Here is a 22,061-nt window from a genome sequence, read left to right as displayed (position 1 = left end):
AATATTTTATTTAAATCTATGGAGTTTAAGCAGATACTTCCTATTCAACAAGATGTTTACAATTTCAGTCTAAATTTTCATTGTTCTTAGGGAACTAGAGAAAATATTTTAATATTGTTTACCCTGGAAATGTTTATTGACATTTTCATAAGTGTCATCAGCTGTCTTTATAATAATAATTGAATTTTTATTCATTTTTATTTTTCCTTTTATTTCCAGTGTACATGACTTGTTTCACAAGTCACCTGGTTATATGCTTTAGTCTTGTTTTAATCTCCAGTTAGAATATTAGTTGCTTTGAGGCATTTATTCAATATGTTTACCTGAACAGCATATTTTGTTAATTAACTATATCAGAATTATTTATTTCTTAGATTGCAAATGATAGAAAAATAATTTGATCTTCAGCTGAAGAAAGAAGATGGGAAAAATAAATTTCAAAACTATAACCATAAGAACATAAATGAAAATAAAGGTATTAAAGAAACATCTAAACAGTCTATTTGGAATTTTATCAACATAATCTATAAAAAAGTTGTAAAATAAATTTATAAAAAAAGTTATATTTGTACAAATATCTAATCATTACAACTAAATTATAATACTGGTATTAACTTAATTTAATGTTTGTACTTGAAGATAGTCATGATTTTTAAATGTTGTACTGGCTTGTATGAAGTTTACCCACTTTAAAGTATTTTATTTTACATTTTCATTTATTTTTACAGTGGGATCCTCTGGATATGCATAGGTTCTAGTTACAAAAGTAACACCTAATTTCTTTTATAAAGTTGTGCAGTGTGGTTAAATAAGTCACTCAAATCAACAGCAACCTAATTAAAAATAATTTACAGGATTAAAAACTTTCTTAATGTTTCTCTCATGGGCATCTTTCCATTTGTTTTTTCTAAAAAAAAATGCAATGGAAGGTAAAAGGCTTTTGTGTCTTAGCAAATTAATTTTGAATAAACAGGAATGATCCTTTTACTTCCCAGACAAAAAGAAATATATTTTATCACTGTCAATAAATATTGCAAGTGTGTCCAAAGATCTCCAGTCAGTAAAGTGTATTTTTTTAAATCAAAATACGTTCAGGTGTTAATTGGCTGTCAGAACATAGACCCTGTTTTTTTCTCTCTATGTATATACACATCTCTTCCACTGTTCTCTGATTACAGTCACTGGCAAGAATAATTACCATATGAAAGCCATTCTTTTCATCTTGCAATTTGAAAATTAGTATTTAATTTTGTTGTTATAACAGAGAAAGATATCACACAGTATGCTTCCTTACTGTGGCATCAGCATTGCTATGGTAATATGCATTTTCTTTGTTTTTTTTACTGTAAAAGGAGACTTATATTTTAAAGCACTTTTAATTTTATTACTTGGGTAAAGTTCAAGATACAACACCAGAGCCAGCGGCAGTTGTATTTTAAGATGACATGGTTTTACCGTAATGTTTACATGGATTTTGAATGAGACATTTATGTAATATTTTCTTCTACATAACTGTAAGATATCAAATCACTTTGTTTTCTTTTAACTCTAATAAGTGACATTTTGCTTAGTGACATGACAATAGTAATTACATTAATAACAGCACAGTATTTTGTTATATTCTAAATGCTGATATGTAATGTAAAACTATTATTATTTATAGCTCTCAATTTGGTGGAGTTCAATTTGTTATAAAAACTAATTTGGTTATACAGCAAATGTTTCTCCTGCATACACTAAATATTTGGTAGATGCATATAAATGGAACTTCGTTTAATAATTGACAATACTGTCCATTTGAAGTAACTGGCAATGATGAATAACACTTCCCCTCCTAATAGTCCTTGCAGCTTTACTCAAAAATAGTATCTATAATAATAAAAGAGCATGTGTGTGTGACCACTATAACTACAAAAGGAAAGAAACTAAAATCTGAAATTTTGCACCAATATTAAATGGGCCATAATGATGTACACCTAGATATTGTTCTAATCCATGTGAACAAATCAAAGTGAACCCAACCCATGTGAAAGAATATATGGCTTCCATAACACCAAAAGCAAAGAACTTGAAATTTTGTACCCATAGTGTTCACTTGCATTCCAATCTTTTCATGTGCAAAACCAAACAGAAATGTAACAGAAATAGGTCCAAGAAGGAAAAAACCTAGAAATGTGAAAATTATCACCCATACTAAATGGACCCTGAGAGTATTACTGGGTATTACTTATCCACATGCATGCACATTTCTTTAATGAGAGAAGATTATGAAAAACCATATAGAAGAGTAGTGGTTCTTTATATTTCAAATAGAAATCACAGACAGACAAGCACATGGATGCATGCACTTGTAAATCTTTTTAATGAAGCAACATAGCAAAAATATAACTTCCTTATACAACTTTTAATAAATAAAAAATCCAGTGCATTTTGATAATTCCTTTCAACAGTGGCTTTTATATCATGTTGAATAGCAACAGAAATATATAGGTTATACTTTTAAGTTAACATTGGTTCAGGATACACACACAGCCATGGTCAACTATGATATATATCAACCAAATAATCTGAGTAAAGCTGGGTACTTTTGGTAGTCAGTGATAAAAGACAATGGAAATATCTAGCTTTAAAAAAAAATAAATTAATAAAATGATTTTGTTACCAAACTTCAGTATTTGAAAAACAACAACAAAAAACTTATGGACATAAAATAATTTTATGTTCCATTCCTAACAGTGACATAGCATCACAAAAAATTTATTTTAGTTAAAAACATTTCTACATTTGTATATAACTATTGTAAATATTAACTTTGTTCAAATATTCTCATTCTCCTGGTATGTTATTCTCTCTAAACTGGGTTGTGCTCTCTTAAAAGTTGGAACAAAAATGTTTTACAACCTACTTTATATCTGAAATAATAACAACTTCAGCATAACCCAGTCTGAAATGTAAGAGACAGTCAAGAATGCTGAAAGACTTCATATGTGACCTTGCTTTAGTGTATATAATTTTTCTTAAGGTGGGAGAAATATTTTAAGATGTTTCATTTATATGTAGCATTTGAGTGACTGGAAAATCCACATTTCCTTAAATTTAAAAAGTATTTTTAAATTACACTTGGCTGTGAGGTTCTTATACATGTATCAGCCAATGTAATACTTTTTCAAACATAATCATCAAGTTGTTGCAGAGTACTTAAACACCAGTCAAGATAACATCTAACTACAAAGTACTCCTTTAACAGCACTACATAATGCCTCATTAAGAGGTAAACAGTGAAACATCCAGTAAATAACTAATATAAAGCACTTCAATAACAGTCATATTTTCTTACAACATGAACAGTGAATTTTTAACAAATAACATTTTAGACCAAAAAAACTTAACATGAAGCTTGAGACTATATATTTGTACAACATATTAATTTTATTTGTAAATAATGGTGTGAAGCTTACTTAAAACTGTAAGCACTTAAATCAAACATGAATGTTAACATTTGAAGCAACAGAAAAGGGCAATGAACTGTAATTTAACCTTCTCACTATGGAGAAGGCAATGAGTGCATGTTACAAAGTTTTAGTTGCTTTCATTATTTAATTAGTTTTATTATCACAATGTGTGACAAAATTGGTATCAAATTGTAATTCAAATTTTAATATTTAATTTCTTAATGTGAAAGAAAATATTAAGTATTTGGCAAGCTCAAATATAAAATAAGAACATCCCACCATTCTGATTTGCTGTGATTACTAAATAGCAATCTTTCTAGAGTAGCCCTTCCCACTACTACATTCTTTAAAAACATCTTGTCTATTTCCCTTAAGTACATGTTTATAACTAACAGAAAGGACACCTTCCAAACTACGTAAATCTGAAAGTAGTTTACAATTTGTTTGAAGGAGAAAGCTGCAGTTTTACTGGAAACCTTGAAGTCTGTTGATTAAATTATTGCTCCAAACAAAAATAAGATTGTTTTTAAACCATATATAGCTTAATTAAAAAACCAGATACATTAGTGATTTTATGCATATCAGTATAGAAATTTGAGAACACTTTGTTTTCTAAAATGCATCTTTTAATCTGAAAAATTAATTTGTCTTCTCTCTCCACTTAAGAGACTAGTATGCAGAGTGCAAATCAATCTCCTCACAACAAAAGTACTAGAATTAATTTCTCGTATATAATTTTTAACGACTGTTCTGTGTGTTAAAGAAAATAATAATATATATACATGTTGATTGTGTAAGAAGGAATTGTAAAGTAGGGTGCACATAATATAATTTACAGCTGCTGTATAAATCAAATATCTAGATACGGGATAGTACAACACACCCATTTCTGACACCTCCACATGTTACAAGCACTTATACTTTTTACACCATTACAGAGATGCCATTACGATTTGAGTGTAATCATTATGATTTTGGTGTATACATTACGACTATACGTTCAAACAGACACATATTACGACTTGTTGCAACTCCCAAATTATTATATATTATATAGGCCTATACAATAAAGTGATAAATTGTTCCCCCAGGGCTTAAAAGGGGTGAAAAGAAAATTTCTAGTGAGATACAAATAAATTTTGATAATAAATAAAAGACATAGTCCAAATGGCTACTTGCGATAATCATGTTTGTGCTTGAAATAATAAAAAATATTTGTATCTCCGACGTCTACCAAGAGTTTGAGTGCGATGCTTCTCCATACTGGGTACGTGGGGGAATCCATACTTACTTCATTAGTGCTTGTCAGCCAATCAGTGCTTGCGTAGATGGGTATTTCTTGTTTTCTAAGCGGCATAGAAACACCAATGCGATCGTTCACAAGATGGAAAAAAAGGGCCTCGTTCGCTAGATTGTCTTGTTTCTGGCAAATCTAAAAGAACTAAAACTGTGAATCAAAAATTTAAGAAAGAGTATAGTGCAAAATGTCCAATTATTGCATCAAAACTCAGTGACAGTCATGCATTTGGTACAGTATGTCACATCGATTTTTCTGTGGTGCATGATGGGATAAATGATTGTTCCACACATACAAAATCAGCATCTCACCAATTAAAGGCTGAGCGGAAGACAAAAACGATACAGATAACGACATTTATGAGTAAGAATTCAGAATATGAAACCATAAATGAAGAAGTGATGTTCACGCAATTCGTCATTGCTCATAATTTACCCCTAGTTGTAGCCAATCATGCAGGACATCTATTCAGAAAAATCTTCCCAGACTCTGATATAGCGAAGAAATATGGCTGTGCTAGAACCAAAACTACAGCCATTGTACAAATGTTGGGTTGTGAAGATGATAAAAATGATTTCAAGCATACTTACAGCATTTACAGTTTAACCACAGGTGGATCCACAAACATGGATGACTCGAAACTGTATCCAGTGGTTGTATGATATCTTGACTTTTTGCTTGGAAAAATTGTTTGTTCTCTTTTGACAATGGTGGAATGGAAAGAAGCTTCAACAGGAGAGAATATTTTCAAGCTTTTGGACCACAAACTGACAAAGAGGAAAATTCCATGGGAAAACTTAGTTTTTTCTTCAGACAATGTCTCAGTTATGTCTGGTATAGGTAAAGGTGTGATGGGATTTTTCCCTAGCATTTACTTCATGGGCTATGCCTGTCACCTCATGAATATTGCTGCCCAGAAAGCTTCCAGAGAACTGCCCTGTTCAGTTTCTGATACATTGATAGGTATCTACTATTTTCTGGACAAAAATGCTAGCAGAAAACAACATTTCTAAGAGTTTCAAGGATTGTATGACAAAGAAACAAGAAAAATTCTACAACTTGTTAACACAAGATAGCTATTACTTGGGGTGTGCCTCAACAGAATATTGGGCATGTGGAAACCATTGAAGAAGTATTTTCACTGTGAAAAGGAAAAACTAGATTCAAAACAATCCAAACATGCAGCTCAGTCAGGCAGCAAGACTTTAACAGTCAGGATATCCTCTCAGCCACATAGGGACACAGTCAAGACACCCTCTCAGCCACACAGGGACACAGTCAAGACATCCTCTCAGCCACACAGGGACACAAGACAACAGTCTCCAAAAACGGACAAAGAAACATTTGATATAACTCAATATATGTTTATGCACAGACAACCCTGAACTAAAGAAGAGACAATCAATGAAAAAAGAAAAGAAAACGAAAGCTAGCAAGAAAGTAACCAACAAAAGTTATGTGCAGAGCAAGTTAGATAAGTTAACAGTTTTTTTGGACAACAAAATGAACTTGTTATTTTGTCTTTTTCTTCAGTCTGCAATTCCTCTATTTGAGCAAGCCAATTTGATATTGTAAAGAGAAGAACCTCGCATACACATTATGCACAGAACTCTGATTACACAAGTTAAAAATACACTTGTCAGATACATGAAGCCAGAATATCTTGAAGGCAGAATATCACTTAGCTTGACTACAACAATGAATCCTTACACAAATCTGATGAGGCAGTTTCTGTTGGAAATGCTGCCAAGGAATACATTGTTAAATATGAAAAGGACCTTGAACTGATCAGCTTATACATCAGTGTCAAGAAATACTATATTGCAGCTACAAATTACATGATGAACTTCTGATTCACGCAGAGGTTGCTAATTCAAAACTGAAAGTCAGCAAAGATTTCTCTTCTCTATGCTTCTTCACAGACAGGTATCCTGTCCTTGTCAATACACATGAGCACGACACTACTGATAAGTTGGAAGGGCAATATTTGAACTATCAAATTGATACTTTCTCAGAAACTGTCCTTCAGTTGAATGTTGACATGTTTTGGGTTCATCTGTCTACAGTTAAGGATGGAAATAGCAACCAGAAAAGTGACATTCTGTGTAGGTTTATGCTTGGAATTCTTACAATCTTCCATTCTAATGCTGACAGTGAAAGGATATTTAGTTTAGTGACTAAAAACAAAAGCAAGTTCAGACCAAACTAGAGCACCTCAGTTTTGAGCAGTATTATAACACACAAGATGTGTATGCAGTCAAATGGACAATGTTGTTATCACTCCCAACCATCCAGAGACATTCTCATGAAAGCAAAGGCTGCAAAACTATTACAACAAGTGTAATAAACATGATATAAACTAGTCCTTACACAAAGGCTTTTCCTGCTTACTGTTTGTGCACGTTCAGTGTTGTTTTACCATTATGTTTGTTACTCTGAACTCAATAAAAGACATAATTTCAAAAGAATTTTTTTTAATTTATTTATTAAATACACAAAACACAATCATAAATGAGCAATCTATAGCAGTAATAAATAATAATAATATAATAATAAACAGCCTAGTAGCCGCAAATGATAAAGGGCTCTGTCTACAATCATTACGCTCAGTCATTTGAAATAGTTGGCATCTGCCATTACCACAAAATTTCAACCAACCTGAAAACATAACTAACATCCAAATACCTAAGTTTATTGGATTGTTCCAAACTTTGAACACAGCCATATCATCTACATTTTTCCACATATCTATTACTTTACACAATTCTCTCTCACACAAAACACTACCATTAATTTTATTTTGCATTTTTTTAATGGTTCAATCTATCTGAATGCATAGAGAGTTGGGGTACAGAAAATAACAGATAAAATATAATATTAATTAAACAAAACATTTAATATTTATGAGGTTTTAGATATTTCACAAAAAATCTAACAATTTTCAGAATAAAACAAGTATTTCTAATCTTAAATTGAAAATTACATTGCATGCTGACTCCATACATTCATGGACAAAATTTTGGTAAAAATACCAACTTTTTTTTTATTGTTTGCCTTAGAAAAAGACTTGTAATGTCTAATATAAGGTTGCAAAAATGTATGGATATACACAAAATTTTAGAAGTTATAGTACAGAAACTAATGCTCAGTGTAATCTAACTAGGCAGTAGCAGAAGGGTTAAGACAGACAAATCTCAAATGAAGTACTTAACAGTACACTGCATTTATATCTATTACATTACAAAGTACTTGTAAAACTTTCATTATGATGACAGAAGACACATGACCAACATCTTGAAAGTGCTATTTTGTCATGTACAAATGTTTGTTCTGGTATTGATGTATTGTACTCAATATTCCAATCTCTTAATGGGAATATTTCATCACAAACTCTTTAGCAAGAAATAAATTTCTACAAGAGCAACAACTGAAGCCATTGTTGTCCCAACCAGTACTTGCTGTGAAAAACAGATAAAACATAAGCATCTGGAAACTTAAAATGCAAATTTTTAACCTGTTGTTTATTAATCCAAACATATGTAAAATGAAGTAGTTTTCCAAATTATCAAAGACATCATTCCTGCCCATAAGAACATTCTTTCCACACTAAAATGTTTACTGATGGTATAAAGGTTTTTGTAAAGAAACTTTTTAATGATGCTGATACTTTGTTATGAAGCACTATGTCTTGAGTAGCATAAATCATTCTGATACCCCTTGATATTTGCTATAGTTTATACATACATCCCTACTCTGAAAATTGTTCTCAGAAAAATTGATTTAACTGGTACACACAGCATAAGTAATTTGTTGTCAGTAATTATGACCTCTCTTCTTGTTATGATGTACTTCACTATCATAGTTTGTACAGATTACTAAATCATGTAGTGAAAGGAAGTGAATATTTGTAATAAGAAATGGCTAGATTATTGATTAAACTTTCGACTGTGAAGATTTATCCATCTAAAAAATCATTCAGATTGAGAATAATTGTTAATGTTGAGACCAAAAAGGTTATGGATACATTGTGATGCAGTATAATAAAAAATTAAAAATTAATCATTACATTATTTGCTAGCTAGTCATAATGCTATCACCTCATGGTACATCAAGCAACTTAATAGCTAGATAAGTCAGAATAGTCGCAACAAGTAATCCACTGCAAACAAACAATTTTGCTACCTAGATACCAACAGTAAGAACAATCATAACTCTAGTACTTTATGGCAGACAAACCAGCTTCTAGCTAAATACCCCTAATAGTAGGAACTCTCATAACTAGTAATTTAAAGCACCAAAATTGTATTTTAGAAAAGTTTCCCATAACTATTACCATAATATATTTTAAAATGTGACAAAGTGCCTTCTAACAGCAATGAGGTATCACATGGGTTTAAGTTTGCAAGTACAAAGGTACTTTCATAGGTTTTCATACATTAAGACAATTCAATTATTAAAGGTAACTGTTGACAATCATTTATAAAAAAATAATACAAGTACAATATAATGTTTGAATTGTTTCTTTCCTTAGTCATTTTTCTTTTCAGACTCAGATTTTTACCACACACTGGTCATTTTAGTTTGTTTTTTTTTATTAAAATTTAATTATTCAGTACCTAGTTGCAAGTGTTACTTACTAAAGGAACTGCAGGCAATTCCAAAGAGTACTCCACAGCCTTGTACCCAAAAACAAATGTTCCAGCTACACTAAGAATGAAGTTGAATACAACCATCACTTGAGCTCGTATAACTTTCACGAGAGAAAGAGGGAGAAAAATTGTCAAATAAAAATTATATAATTTTAAAACAACTAAATTTAGAAAGTAGGAGTTTGTTTGTCTCAAAATACATGGCATACCATATGTAATTTTGACATATTAGAAAAAAAAATGATATAAAATCTTGTTCCTAAAACATAACTCCAAAAAAGTTTGTTTAAAAACCATCAAATGAGTGAAGTGTGCTGCATCTACAACAGAGATTGAGTAAAAATTTTAGTTTTACAAGTGATTAAGCATACTGCTAAGTTATTCAAGGACCCAAACAAAAAATCTGTTAATAAAAATGATTAACTCGCACGTAATGACAGGAAGATAGTTATTGTATCTACTGTTGCATTTGTTAGAGATACTTTTATAATACTTTAAATCAAAATGTGCACAAGTTTGACAATGAGGACTGAGCTTACTGTTGATAAAGATATTAAATTTTCAACTTGTTGGTTTTGTTTAAACTTATTGACATAGGTTGAAAGCCATATGATCGTGTTTGTTGATTCGCATTCAAAATTTTAATGAACTACTATTTTATGGATTTATGTCAGTGAGTTTGGTATTAAATTGTAGATTATACTTCAAATTTTAGTACTGTACTTATTTCATTTCATTTAAATGCAAAATATATATAACCTTAAATATAGATTTTTGTGACATTAAAATACAAAGTCTATAAGTTCTTGTGATTTACACACTCAAATGACCAATATTGATAACTTGAACCATAAAATAAGAACCTTCTGTCTTTGTATTTTCTGAGATTTAATATATTTATTGAATCAACCAAGATGGCCCCACCCACCTAGTCAGGTTTTGACATCTGTGTAACCAATCAAAAGTTCAGAATGTCCTCCTAGTGGCTTTCTCAGCCTCTTTGGGCAGAAAATTATTTCTTTCATGCTAGATTTCAATCATTAAGGTAAGACATTAGTGAGCTTAAAATTTCATATTTTTTTAAACCCAAAAACATATGTTACTAAACTTGATAAATTATAGTAAAATTCTATAGTACTGATATAGAAATTTACAATCTTTGGTTTATTTCAATATGTATATATAAAATTAAACAAAAAAAAATTTTGTTTCTATCCTCTCTGTATGAAATTTGATAAAGTTTAATAACCAGCAGCAAACATAAACAAAGTTTGTAACTAAAAACTTACTGTTCTATGTTTTAAGAAAAATAAGTTTAAGAACTTATTTGTAAACAGTAATTATGTACACACATAACTGAAACGTGACTATTTAACAAAACACTGGTCCACTAAAACATAGCCAAGACAGGTGACTCTGTAAAGGCTAGTTTTATATTCCTTGATACAGTAAAATAAGTGCGCACGTGCTACGTCACTGCTACTTCTGAAATATTAGCCAAGCATAGTTGAAAGTTCAACATAATAAAAAAAGTAATTAATATATATAGATACATAATTTTGTAAGATTTAAGCCAACAATTCATTTTCCCAGGTATTTCTGTGGTATTTCTAGAATGAAAGAAAGCATAATGTATATTTATTTCCCTTTTTTTTTTTAATGGTGGTTAATAAGTGTGTCAGATCAACAGAACCTGTACAGAGATACAACAGTGAAAATAACAAGTGTTTTTTAAGAAAAACACTTGATAATTATCTAGAAGTTATAAAGATTTTGCATCTGAAATATGAAAACTTTCTGATGCATAACAGTATTTTTAATCTTAAAATTAAAACCAAAATTACTTTGCAAGTTGGATAGTCAACATCTGAAAAGAAGTAAGGTATGAAAAAAATATTACTTAAGAAATATTAAAATTAATAAAGTGTGATATTTTGAGTATGAAAGCCTTGTAATGTTTATTGACATTCTGCTTACTAATTTAACTATACATGCAAACTATAACAAGTACAAAATGGTTACAAGATCTGTCTATGAGATTGAGGCTGTGCTGAGAGTGGTAATAGAGAAATAAAGTTAGTGAATTATCTTAATTTATTTATGTTCCAACAGCAATTGTTAAATGTGCTGACCATACCTTACTGGCTTTGCTGTGTCTCTATATTCAGTCACAAATGTATTTCTGATCAACTGACTTATTTAACTAGTTGAAGTTTTACAACCCTTGAGTCACATTTTTCAACTTATTTGTTACCCTGTGTGTGTTGAGTAGGTTATGCAGCAAGATAATTGGTTTTTATTCTCAGAAATCGAAAGTAGTCAATAATGGAGAGTTAATAAACACATGCAAGTAATACTATTAAAATAGACATATAATATAACAGCTCCACTAAGAAGCGAGAAGTACTGCATGGTAGAGGTGCACATGCATATATGAAAGAGGGATTTTCTATTCCTGCAATAGGTATGACTCAGCAAATAAAGTTAGCATTAAGTTTTCAGGGATTATAGTGTTGTACCAGTTATAATTCATGCATGTGAAACTGTTGAAAAATGTATCAAATACAAAACTGAATGTAACAAAAAAAATCACTAATACATTAATCAATGATCTCATTTACTAATAAACAAAAATGATGATGGCTTTCTCAAAAAAAGTTTTTACTTTATATTTTAGAAAACAGTTTCTGATTGTCAGGATCAGGAATTGAAAGAAGTTTATTTAACTGGAGCTGGAAAACATGGCCTCAACTTGTACAGAAGATGCATTACAAAATGATACATTTTTCCAATGGATCATGCTGTCTACTTCTTTTTGAGAAGAACATGTAAGACAGTATGAGCTGTGTCTCTTTCATCATCTTGGTTTGTGACTGCTAAAGTTATTATTTTTTCTAATAATTTTTCTTTTCATCTCAAGTCTTAATCATTTTTGTTCTCAATTTCCTCTGCAACAAATGCCACACATAATGAAGAACATGAACAGCATTCATGCAATTTTTTAAAAGATTATTCAGGTAGGACACTACTGACATGCTATCAGTTAGAAGGAACAAATTCAACATATGCAGTGCCTTAATTCCAAAAGAGCATAATAATTATACTTGTCTTCTTTACTGTTACTCATTATGAGTAGCATAAAATTGCTTAACCTTAATGTTGGTGAAAAATTCTCCAAATTTTAATCTCAAACAATCAGCCATGCTTTCAGAGTTTTGAGTATACGTTTTACTAATCGTGTAACAACAAAAGTGCCCCAATCACTGCTCATATAGCAAACATTGAGACTTATGTAATGTATTCCAGTATATCTGTCACTTCAAACATCAATATTTTAGTTCTCCTAATTCTTTAATAACATTCAATTTTACTTTCTGATATACTTAAGTGTATTTTTCATAAAGTCACTTTCTGAAGGACATGTGCATTGTTAAAAATTCTTTGACAAAAAAGTAATTAAATTCTGACTTTTCAATTTTTATGAAGAGATTTATGTCAACATCAAGTCAAAGTTATAATTTTCCTATACTGAAAATATACTACCAATAGGTATTTCTCTCTATTCATAAGATTAGCTATTCTAGAGACAAAGAATCTGGAAAGAATGGATTAATATGGTAAGGACAGGGGAAGCAAAGAAAACTTGATAATATTGAGAAAAATGAAAGGTATAGGATAAGGCAGCCTAATAGTCTGATTGATTGATTGATTTAGTGTTTTATGGCACAAAGCAGCTGGGATATCTGCGCCAAATGTCCGTTAAAAAGGAAGAAATAAATTAAATGTAGTAAAATACAGAAAAGGGAATGAAGGTAAAACAAAACATCATTGAAAAACAGAAAAAGTATAAAATGATGACACCTAGTCTACAATATTAAGAGAGAAAGCAGAGTAAGAGAAGTTGTAAAGGACTTTCTCTAGCAAAATGGAAATGATCATCACGATCATAACCCACCAGGAAGACTAACAGGTAAGTAAGAGAACCACCATCAGTCACCTGAAGTTGGCCTTTCCAGTACTGGTTCTGGGTTATGTTGTCATTACAGCCATTATCAAAAGGTAAAATAAGAAAAGTGTTAAAAGACATAAAGCAAAATCGTAATAATGAGTAGCCAAATGTTCTGTGAAAAGGTAAAAGTAAAGTAAATGTAGAAAATTCGTAAAAGGAAATAAAGGTATAAACAAAACAGCAATTAAAACATAAAATGGCATAAAACTAATGTAGACATCCACTCTACAAAGTTGTAAAGGATTTCCTGTAACAGAATGGTAACGATCATAACCTGCCAGGAAGACTAACAGGTAAGTACAAGAACCACCGTCAGCCACCTGAAGTTGGTCTTTCCAGTCCTGGTTCCGGGTTATGTGTCATTATGGCCAGTACACAAAGGTAAAGTAATAAAAGTGTTAAAAGACATGCAGCAAAATTGGAATAACAACTCACCAGGACAACTAACTGGTAGTTCAAACGGATAGTTCAAACAGCAGCGTTAGTCACCTGAAGTTGGCCTTTCCATTCCTGGTGTTGAGTTATTTAATGTTCTGGCCATCTTACAATTTCAAGTTGAACTAGAGAGATTTAGACTTTGAAAAGGAAACCACAATTAAAAATGTGTAATAAATAAATATACAACACTTAAATGAGATTGAAAAGATTAATGGCCATTAAAAAACTAAAAACACCTATCACCTTCACCAATAACACTGTCCAATGTTACAGACAAACCCTGGGACAAAACATGTTAAAAATAGTGCCGTCATTGAGAGTCGTAAAGATGGCAAGAAAGTAAAATGTGGCTTACAGTGATTTGAGTGTTACAAAAACTACACACTGGTGCAACTGTTCCAGATAAAAAAACACAATGAGTTAAAAAACTGTGATCAATGCGTAGTCTAGTTACAACAACTTCCTCCTTTCGAACCTTACGAAAGCTGGATGGCCAAAGCCCAATATATGGTTTTATTGGAAAAAGCTTGTTGTTGCATTGTTGCTCACTCCAAGTGGACTGCCAGCTGGCACAGAGCTTAGCCTTGAATACAGGACCATAGTCCATGTACGGAATAGGCACAGCGGTGATAGTGCTGAAGCAGACAGAATTAGCTGCCGTGTCTGCAAGCTCGTTCCTGATAATGCCAACATGGCCTGGTATCCAGAAAAACTGGATAGAAGTAGCAGTTAATGAGAAATGGGCCAGTCGGTTTTGAATATGAGGGTGTGAGCCAACATGTAGTGATTCCAGGGCCAGTATAGAACTAAGCGAGTCAGTATAAATAGTGCAGTTAGAGTACTGCTCAGCTTCAATATGATCCAGGGCAAGAGATATGGCATACAGTTCAGCAGTGAACACAGAAGCTGTAGAGGGGATTCTGCACGCAACCATTGAACCGCAGCAAACCATAGCAGAGCCCACTGAATTCATTAATTTTCAACCATCTGTATAAATGGGAATGGAATGATTGTTTGAAAAATGTTCATTAAATAAAAGACGGTACTTCCAATCTGGAGTATCTGCCTTCTTCAGATGACTGAGAGAAAGGTCACATTTGGGGGCTGTAATAAGCCACGGATGAGATGGGCTGACCTGTGGAATCTGCAATGTTATACAAGAACAGACACAATTCATCCAATTGCGCCTGGATGCGAAGGCCAAACGGAGCAATGGCAGATCATCTGTTCTGAAAAAGTACGGCCCACTGAGGAAGGAAAACACATCCTCAGGTGGGATGCTTTGGTTAGGAACGAAGTTTCGAAGTATATAGTAAAGACAGTTGCAAATGGCAAAGGTGCAGAGAATGTTCATGAGATTCTATGTATAAACTTTGAACTGGGGAGGTGCGAAAAAGCCCCAGTGCAGAGTCGAAGTCCTTGATAATGAATGGGGTCCAGAATCGTTAAGGCCGAGGGTCTGGCAGAGCCATAGACCATTGATCCATGGTCGAGTTTTGATCTAATAAGAGCACGATTTTCCTTTAACATTGAACATCGATCTGCTCCGCAACTGGTAGTAGAGAGGACACGGAGGATGTTCAGTGCTCTTGTGCATTTGACCCGAAGCTGCTTTAAGTGTGGTATAAAGGTCAGCTTACGGTCAAAGATAAGCCCCATGAACTTGGTCTCCGGGACCACTGGCAGTGAAACTTCACTGATACAGAGATCAGGATCAGGGTGAATACCCATTGGCAGCAAAAGTGCATGCAGACGGTTTTAGAGAGAGAAAAATTACGTTTGCCGTAGTCCACCTCAGCACATGATTGAGGGCAGTTTGTAGTTCTCACTCAATATATCTCATGTTCAATGATTGACACGAGATGTGAAAGTCGTCGACATAGAGCATATTCACAACAGTGAGATGGAATTGTTCAGTGATGGCATTTATCTTTATACTGAAAAGTGTGACACTCAAAACACAGCTCTGAGGGACCCCAAGTTCCTGTACAAAAGAACGGGAAAGTGTAGAACCCACACGAACTTGGAATCTCCTGTCCATTAAAAATTTTTAATAAAGATTGGTAAATGGCCACGTAGCCCATATATATGGAGGTCTCGCAAAATGACATACCTCCATGTTGTGTCATAAGCCTTCTCAATGTCAAATAATATTGATACAAGATGTTGGTGTTTGAGAAAGGCTTCTCTGATTGATGTTTCAAGTCAAATTAGGTGGTCTGTGGTGGAGTGCTACCGTCGGAACCCACACTGGGTGGGCGAGAGGAGGTTGTTTGATTCGAGGAACCAAACAAGACGAGCATTAACCATCCTTTCTAAGGTCTTACAGAGACAGCTCATCAAAGCAATTGGATGGTAGTTTGATGGAATCTTGGGATCTTTCCCTGGCTTAGAGAAAGATAAAATAATAGCCTGGCGCCAGGCATCAGGAAAAACATTCTCCTGCCAGATCCGGTTAAAGACAATTGGAAGGACATCAAGAGAAGCAGGAGACAGATGGTGCAGCATGTCATAGTATACATCATCATGTCCAACAGATGTACTGCAAGACCGATGAAGGGGCATTTTCAGTTCAACCAGTGTAAAGGGACAATTGTAGTCAAAGAGACAGTCAGTTCGAAAGAAAAGAGGTGAACGCTTTGCCCGAGTCTTGATGGCCAAGAAGGTGGAGGAACAAGCAGAAGTGCTAGATACCCGGCAAAAGCTTTCACCTAGAGTATCGGCGATGCTTCGGAGAACAGCCACCTCCTGACCATCAGAGAGTAAGATTGAGAGGGGGACAGAATTGTAGTGCCCAATGACCTTTCGAATCCTGTCCCATATGACCTAGGAACTGGTGGTAGAAGATATGGTAGTTGTAAACTTAATCCAAGATTCCTTCTGGCTTTGACGTCTTACCCACCTAGCATGTGCACAGGCCCATTGGAAAGCGACGCGGTTCGAAAGTGTGGGATATCTACCAAAAGTATCCCAAGCCCGTTTTTCAGCCTTCCGTGCTAAGTGGCAAGCAGAATTCCACCAGGGACGAGGATATCGTGGAAAACGTGTCAAGGTTTTAGGAATACACTGAGCAGCTGCTTGTATAACACAGCCAGTTACTGCTGCCACACAGTCGTCTATTGATGGCTGATTCACGATGGCAGGATCACGTTCTGCGAGAGCAGTGAAAGTGGACCAGTCTGCCTGATCCAGCTTCCACCAGGGCACGAGGGTAGGGTGGCATCGACCACGGCCAGTCTCTCTCAAAAGTATAGGAAAATGATCGCTGCCTAGTGGATTATTGTCAACCCTCCATGAAAAATGGGAAAATAATGAAGGGGAGCAAACTGAGAGATCAATAGCTGTAAAGGACTGACTAGGTGCATGAAAATAAGTGGAAGAACCAGTACTGAAAAGAGAAAAATTGTGATCAGAGAGCATACGCTCTACCCTCCCATCAATAACAGCACTTCCCCAGAGGAGATGATGTCCATTAAAGTCCCCCAGGATTACAAATGGAGACGACAACTGTTCAACGAGAGCATCAAGGTCTGTTTGATCATGTCTCACCAGAGGACAGGTAGAGAGAACAAATAGTGATGGTATGACCCAAGGAAACACGGATGGCTACGGCCTCTAAGGGTGTGTTGAGTGATAAAGACAGGGTGGGCACATGCTGATCAACCAATAGTGCCACCCCTCCATGTACTCGTCCATTATACAGCCTGTCATTTCTGTACAGAGAAAACTGCCAAATGGTGACTGTATCAGCAGGTTTTAGAAATGTTTCTTGTAAGGAAAGACATACAGAATGGTAGGAAGCAATCAGTGTTTTGATGTCATCCAGATTAGAATGTAAAGGTGGTCATTTTTAACAACAGGTAGGCGACCACGTCTTTTTTCCTTACTGTCTTTAGTCGGAGGAGGTCTATCAACCTCCATGGATCCTGCCCTGGGTCGATTGGGCAGGTCTTTGTTATTGGAAGGGGATTCCAGAATGATTGTTTTGCATCTTGGGGTGGGAGAAAAAAATGTATCAGAAGAAATGCCTGTATTTGAAACCAAAGGATGTGGATCTTGAGGTTTGTTGGAATGTATGGGAGGAACAGAGATGGGTGTGGAAGTTGATTCATTGACCTTTTTAACCATGAAGGTCAAAAGGTTTTTTATTTGTTTTGAAAACGATTCTCTTGGAGGCACAAAGGGATCTGTCTGCACTCCCACTGTAGTTGTGGAATGAAGTGCAGCAGCATATGTCCGAGATGAAGTAGTGGACAGCAATTTCCGAGCCTCAGGATAACTAATGTTATGTGTCATTTTCAAACACTGCACCTCTTTTTCCTCCAACCACTTAGGGCAAGAACAAAAGTAGGAAGGGTGAGAACCATTGCAGTTGACACAATGTGGGTCTGTGTCATACTCATAGGCATCGTGGTCCTTGCCACCACAACGAGCATACGTCAGGGAACCACGACATGACATCTTACAGTTGCCGAACCTCTGACATTGGAAACATTGGAGGGGATTTAGAATGTACGGCCGTACCCTACAAATTAGATAACCTGCCTTGATGTGGTGATGTAAATGTCAAAACGAGGTTGTTTGTTGGCAGTGTAACTCCACCTTTGCGAGTGGAGATGTGCCTCACTGCAGAAACTCCTTGAGCAGAGAGACCAGCGAGAATCCCTGACTCGGGAACGTTCTTCAAATCCCTCTCAACAATAACTCTTCGTGATAAATTCAAGGTAGCATGAGGGGTAACCTCAATAAGTATATCCCCAATTGCCTTTGAATTCAAGAGGAGTTCACTGTGTTGGGTTGTGGATGTTTTAACCAATATGTCTCCAGATCGAAGCTTCTTTACGGACTTTGGAGAGCCAGCAAGACCCTCTAGTCCCTTCTGAATAAAAAAGGGGGTCATTTGCCCTTTAGGTTTTTCTGAGAGAGAATGTAATATAAGAAAATGAGGTGCGTGTGTTACAGATGTTGAAGACTGCTGCTCAGAGTCTTCAAGACATGGTCGTTTACCTATTGACTGTTTTTTCACTCTTCTATTTAAATTTTTTGAAGGAGGATCCATAGGAAAAAGGAAAATTTTGGTACCCACTGATCCCACCCACCATGGAGCCCTTTGAGGGGAAGCACTACAATGTCATGCAAGGACATTGCAGCAACACCAGGTTTTTGTGAGCACTATACCCAAACACCAGCATCAAACACAATGTCCACAACACCTGTTGAGTACTTCCAACACTGGTACTTGGTTGACTGTGGCCCAAGTGGACCAGCTGATTGACCCAAAGGGGCCACCCAAAGGCTGCCCGTGTACATGAACTCAAGGCCAAAGTGGTGTGTTAGGGTTGGACCCCTCAAGCACCAGAATGCTCTCCTCCCCTTCACGGGTCACCACGCATGGCAAACATGTGGGTGGATGTTTAGATCGCAGAGGAGGTAAACTGAAAGAATAGAACCTTCCCTGGAAGGTCCCCTCACCACGTACAAGAATCCACACCAAGGGGCTAATAATCTGAGAGTGAAGACCAAAAATTTCTGGTGGATAAGCCATGCGAGAAATTCTGCCACTTTAGCCACAGTATGTCAGTCAGCAAAGAATCCCTAAGTTGGAGAACAACTGTGAAATACCTCTTTTCACTGATACACCTCCACTGAAGAAGAATGTATGGAATACGCAAGAAGAAAAGCTACTTCTTAGGAGAAACCTGATTTCCTGAAAGGACCTAAATGGAAGAAAATACTTAAGTCTAAAAGGTATTGGTGGTCTTTCCTTTAATTTATAATAGCTTATCTCATTCTTCACTTCTAAAGTGCATAAGTCTTTAGGAATAGTCATCTTTTTAACTAACTTCTTAGATGTTTTAATTGGTAAATGTATGTCTTCATTGTAACCATTCATTTTCTCCTCACTGTTCTGATTTTAAAGAAATACTAGAAAATAATAATAGCATCAAAAGTGAAATACCTTAATTGTCATCATCTTCATTCCAAACTATAGAGTAAATAAAACTTTAAATCATTACATTAAACTCAAATTATAACTTCTCATTTGCAAACCATAACCAACTTATTTTACTATGGTACTGTTGCAGTGTATATTCTATAATGTAGCCGCTTCAAATTATCTATAGTTAAAAAAATAAAACATTTACTTGTCTGTGAGCTACTCTGTATTCTTTAGACCAATCTCACACAAACTATGTAGGATGATACACTGGACTAAGGGAAATGTCATAGAGATATTGTTACGCAGTGCCATTCACCTTGGGCAAGGCCCACAGCAAAAATATGTTTGTTTAACAATTGATTCAAGAGTCTTGGACCAATTTTCTGAGTTACTCTTAGAATATTTCAGCTATTTGATTAAAAATGTCAGTCAATCACATTTTTAATAGGAAAAATGACAACCAAAGCACAAAGTCAAACCCTAAAAGTTGCAGGACTACATAATGATAATTGTTGCTTTTCACTTGATCAATTCTGTGTTGGGTATTCAAGATCTGGGTCACCAAGAAATCTCTATTCTGACCCATGAAGAGTATTTAACATGGTCTATCAAGAAGTATTCAGAATACGAACACTGAAGCTGTAGACAAGAATTATTAAATTAAATAAGGTAAAGAAGAGTAATTATAACACCACTTTCATAATGTGGAATAAATTAGGTGTGAAATAAAGTATTTGTAAAGTGTGAATTAAATTATGCATATATATATACAAATTTTAGATTTATCGGCATTAGGGTACGTCAGCGGATATAGGATAAAAATTAAAATGTCCCAATTTTTTTGCTCAGTTGTGCCACTGCATGAGAAAAGAACATAGACAAAGTTTCATTTCAAGCTCGAAGTATTTAGGGGTCGTGCATCCCTCGCAAAGTTCACTATTTTCCTTAAATTTACCCTACATTACATTGTTAATGGTAATTAAATTATTTAAAGAAATTATTTAATATTTATTGATTATATAATTAGCAAAAACATAAAAACTTGAAAGAAAAATTTATTTCATTGAAGTTTTATCTTGCCTGCCCCCCTTCGCATTATGTTCGCCAATGTTCTTCTGCCACCTGAATCATGTACTGAAATTGATCTTCATTCATGGTAGCGGCCCTTTGCCGTAAACTGTTGAATTAAAGCTACTCCTCTTTCAGCTGCGTCATTTGTCACAAAAAGTTTCTTTACTCTGTCCTTTCCTTGTTTGTACTCTTCAGAGGTGCTCCACTCTTTCGGTGGTAATGATAAAAATGTGCTACTAATATCCAGATTGTAGAAAATTGTCTTTGTTGCCGAAGTAAAAAAATCTGGAAGTTTTCTGGAAACAGCATTGCTTGCAGCATCAACTGTTAAATGTGGAGTTGGCCTAGGAGATCATTTCACGGTATTCATATTTGAGACCATCTTGAGTTTGTCGCTATTCGTTACACGGTCATCAAAGAGCGCAAGCCCAACTGCAACCTCAGATAAATACCATAAATGCCGATTCATTGCATCGTGCATGATGTACAGCACCAGAAGTACGGAAAGAAACTGAAGAACGTCCGTGTGGAAGAGATCCAAGAAAAATGACAGCTAATTCCAAGAGCTCTTTATAATCGTCCCGTGGTTGATGAGATTGAAGGAGATTCTGACAAAATTGAATAATATCATCCTTCCAAGGCTGTATTCGGAGTGGCATTACTTCTACTGCTGTTATGTACTTAGTTTTATTAATTTTAGGCCAACAATCTCTAAAGTTTAAAAACAAAGTAATATCTGGACTTTGTGATGTCTATCACGAGAGTAGAGAATACAGCACTCAGAAAAATCTCCAAAATGTGATGTCTACAGGCAAGGTGCAAGAGCTCACGTTCAAGCAACATTTCAATCCTCAGACAGACGCCAGATTTTGATCCTGTATTGGTCGCCGTGGTGTCAAAGCAAAGCAATTTAATTCTGTCTTTTACATTCAATTCTACTAAAACTGATCCGATCTCAGAAGCTACTGAATTTGCATCCTCACTATCAATCTTGGGCACTGAAAGAATATTCTCTACACCTTCACCTGAAACTAAAATTGCCAAACGTTCGATCTTCTCTCTGCCAACCAAGTCAGGCATCAGCTTACCATCTCAATGTAATGTTAAAGGAACGTTTGGAGAAAAACTTTCCTTCAATTCAGCTGCTAGAAGAGTACGGTTAGTAATTCGTTTCCTCCTTATGGAACTGGGGCTAATAGCAAGG

General features: G+C 34.7%; 1 protein-coding gene across 1 annotated transcript in view; it reads right to left on the bottom strand.

Moving 5' to 3' along the window:
* Window positions 1-7,206: 7,206 nt before the first annotated feature.
* LOC143244544 (peroxisome assembly protein 12-like) overlaps window positions 7,207-22,061 on the bottom strand; it is a 63,857-nt gene continuing 49,002 nt past the window's right edge. Inside the window, exons 4-5 of the mRNA XM_076489449.1 lie at window positions 9,387-9,499; window positions 7,207-8,207 (exon numbers count right to left, since the gene is read on the bottom strand). Coding sequence (XP_076345564.1) covers window positions 8,133-8,207; window positions 9,387-9,482 — 171 coding nt within the window. The 5' untranslated portion in view covers window positions 9,483-9,499 and the 3' untranslated portion in view covers window positions 7,207-8,132. The remainder of the gene's footprint in view (window positions 8,208-9,386; window positions 9,500-22,061) is intronic.

This window comes from Tachypleus tridentatus, chromosome 2 (assembly GCF_004210375.1).
Source record: "Tachypleus tridentatus isolate NWPU-2018 chromosome 2, ASM421037v1, whole genome shotgun sequence".
NCBI classification, from domain to species: domain Eukaryota; kingdom Metazoa; phylum Arthropoda; class Merostomata; order Xiphosura; family Limulidae; genus Tachypleus; species Tachypleus tridentatus.
Note: the sequence above shows the minus strand (reverse complement) of the source record. Positions and strands in the feature narration are given on the sequence as shown.